Source organism: Leucopleurus acutus (assembly GCF_964270905.1).
Source record: "Leucopleurus acutus genome assembly, chromosome: 18".
NCBI lineage: Eukaryota > Metazoa > Chordata > Mammalia > Artiodactyla > Delphinidae > Leucopleurus > Leucopleurus acutus.
Genome location: NC_139160.1, coordinates 18,719,028 through 18,722,104, shown reverse-complemented (window position 1 = coordinate 18,722,104; position 3,077 = coordinate 18,719,028). Strand labels below are relative to the sequence as shown.

The window sequence follows — 3,077 nt, the reverse complement described above, 5'->3', positions numbered from 1 at the left end:
GCTTCAACCAAATAAATTAATGTTTACTCTGCATTCCAGAAATTTATCATGAAATGTAATGAAGCATACAGTAAAGACATATAGTAAAAGTATAAGCATACAGTCAAAGTGTAAGCATATAGTAAAATATAGCCAATATTTTTTGACTCACGTTTCAAAGAGAAGCTAGTATTTCTCTCTGTTTCATTAAAACCTGGGAAAATGTCAGCAGGAAGTAACTTTCTGTATCTGTTTCTTTTTAATTCAGCATGGAGAGAAAACCTGTGTCCTTAGCTCCGTCCATCTCCATATCAGAAATGGAACCCAACGGCAACTTCAGCAATCACAATAGCAACAGGAACTGTACGATTGAAACCTTCAAGAGAGAATTTTACCCCATCGTGTACCTGGCAATATTTATCTGGGGAGCCTTGGGGAATGGATTTTCTATATATGTTTTCCTGCAACCTCATAAGAAGTCCACATCTGTGAACGTTTTCATGCTAAATCTGGCCATTTCCGATCTCTTGTTCACAGCCACACTGCCCTTCAGGGTTGACTATTATCTCAGAGGCTCCAATTGGATATTCGGGGACCTAACCTGCAGAATTATGTCTTTTTCTATGTATGTCAACATGTACAGCAGCATTTATTTCCTGACTGTGTTGAGTGTTGTGCGTTTCCTGGCAACGGTTCACCCGCTGCGGCTCCTTCATGCCACTAGCGTCAGGAATGCCTGGATTTTATGTGGGGCCATATGGATCTTTATCACGGCCTCCTCAACACTGCTGCTGAAAAATGGCTCTGAGCTGAAGGGCAATGTCACCTCGTGCTTGGAGCTGAATCCCAATAAAGCCACTAAGCTGAAGACCATGAACCACATTGCCTTGGTGGTGGGCTTTCTGCTGCCATTCTGCACGCTCAGCATCTGTTACCTGCTGATCATTCGAGCTTTGTTAAAGGTGGAGGTCCCAGAATTAGGGCTGCGTCCTTCTCACAGGAAAGCGCTAACCACCATCATCATTGCCTTGATCATCTTCCTCCTGTGCTTCCTGCCCTATCATATAGCGAGAACCCTCCACTTAGTCGAGTGGGAAGTGGATAAATGCAAAGAGAGTCTGCATAAAGCTGTGGCCGTCACACTGGCTTTGGCAGCGGCCAACAGCTGCTTCAACCCTTTGCTCTATTACTTTGCTGGCGAGAATTTTAAGGACAGACTAAAGTCTACACTCAGGAAATGTCATTCACAGCAAACAAAGTGCAGCTTTCCTGTGTGTGTGTGTGGTTAAAAAAGGAAACAAGAGTGTGAGGGGTTATTAGGTGAGGCTGTCCCTATGTCCTTGTGTCCACCTTCATTCACACGTAGTCTGCAAATGACTGTGTATTTATACCATTTCCAACAAAGGTCGATTCCCAAGATTGAACTGACCATGACTTTTGTTAATAAGACCTACTTCAGAATTTTCATTCAGTGTATCTTCAGTGTTTGAGTCTAAATAGAGAGTATAGCAGGAAAAATCCCTATCAGAGTCTTGCAACTTGAAATGTTAGACTGGGAAAAAATGCTGAGCACGGTGACTGCTGCTTCTCGTCGGATCCTGGGCCGGATCTCTGGCCCACTAGGCATTCTAAATTCTTAATTTTAAGGCCACCCCAACATTCCTAGCTTCTCCTCTTCCCTCTTCAATCCCCTGAGACATAGCCAGTTAACAAAGCTACTGGAGGCCCCAGAGCAGATAAGAAAAGCATCCTTAGAACTCAGGAGAAAGACTTAAGACTGTGAAGAGGAAGGCTGTCCTCTAACAAAGCAGAGTCAAGGTCCCCCAACAAGCACAGAGGGACAGAAACAGGGAGAAGAGAGAAAGGGGAAAAAAGAATTTCATTTTGCGCTAGGAGAGGGTCTCTAGCACACTGAAGGCAAAGGGCATGCCTCTCTCTTGTCAGGGGGTGAGGAAAACAGGAAGAGTAGGAGGAAGACCTGGGGCATTGCCCTAGCAGGTGGAGGGATTATGTGTGGAATAGGAGAGAAGGGGATCCGTTTGACTCTTGAGATTTGGGCCCCGGGCTGTTCACTGCAGTTCCCATCCTGCAGGTTAATCCACTTGGAGGGGAGCCAGAGCAGAGGAGGTGGTGCTAAGGGTTTGGCTGGGCACTCAGAGAGAGGGTGGGGGAGAAGGCAAGTTGCAAAGATTGTGGTACCCCTGAAATTCTATTAACATTTTGGCAGAACATGAGTAGGGTGGCTTTCTTTTGAGAGAGTATAGCAAAGCACTGGATTGTAGGAGGGAGATCCTTTCTGTCCAGAGAAACAAGGCTAAGGAGACTACCTACTGCTACCACCATGACCATTGTACTGCCAACAATTGAGTACCCTCTCTGTGCTGGGCAGACTGCACAAGGCCCTTCCCATCCGTTAATTCCATTTAACCCTCACACCAAAGCCCTTCATCTTCATTTTACAGATGAAATCAAGGAACTTGTTCAAGTTCACACAACTTCGTAAGAGTTTTAAAAACCTCTGTGCAGAGAGGTTGGCTGGGTGCTTTCCCTCCCATTCCCCTCGCAAACATCCATAAGGATTAGTTGAAAGTCTGAGTAAGAGTTCTCCGCCCCCATCAGGTACCTACCGCTTCTCACTCTCATGAGAAGACTGAAGGCTGAAGTTTTCTCTTTGAAGTTGTTGACCCCAAGATAGAGTGGAGGGTGGGAGGGTGGTGGTCTGAAGCTAGCAAAGGACTGAAAGAAAGTCTTTATAGAGAACAAGAGCCCCGGAGCCATTCCCTCACTCAGCTGCAAGAATGCCGACAGACTCATACCTTGTCAAGACAGAAGCCTGGAGGCTCCTCCTATGGGGAAACTGCCCGACTCAAGGAAAAAGACCAACAGACATAGACTTTTGGGGATTCTCCCAACACAAAAGCTGCTGCCGGCCCTATTACTTACCGGACAGGAAGCCCACACTGCAACTAATCCCTTCTACTCATCGAGAGCATCTAATCAACCTGTTAGAGCCTCACTCTTATTATGAGCAGTCAATGACGACCACACATCAGAGGAAAGGGCCTGAACATGAGAAACCAACGATAAATGAGAGGGTA

At 46.0% G+C, this 3,077-nt stretch overlaps 1 protein-coding gene across 1 annotated transcript; it reads left to right on the top strand.

The window, feature by feature from the left end:
- Positions 1–248: 248 nt before the first annotated feature.
- CYSLTR2 (cysteinyl leukotriene receptor 2) lies at positions 249–1,268 on the top strand (the record flags this gene model as incomplete). The annotated part of the gene is made up of 1 exon (XM_082859340.1): positions 249–1,268. One exon carries the CDS (start codon positions 249–251, stop codon positions 1,266–1,268), a length of 1,020 nt encoding a protein of 339 aa, XP_082715466.1.
- Positions 1,269–3,077: the final 1,809 nt, after the last annotated feature.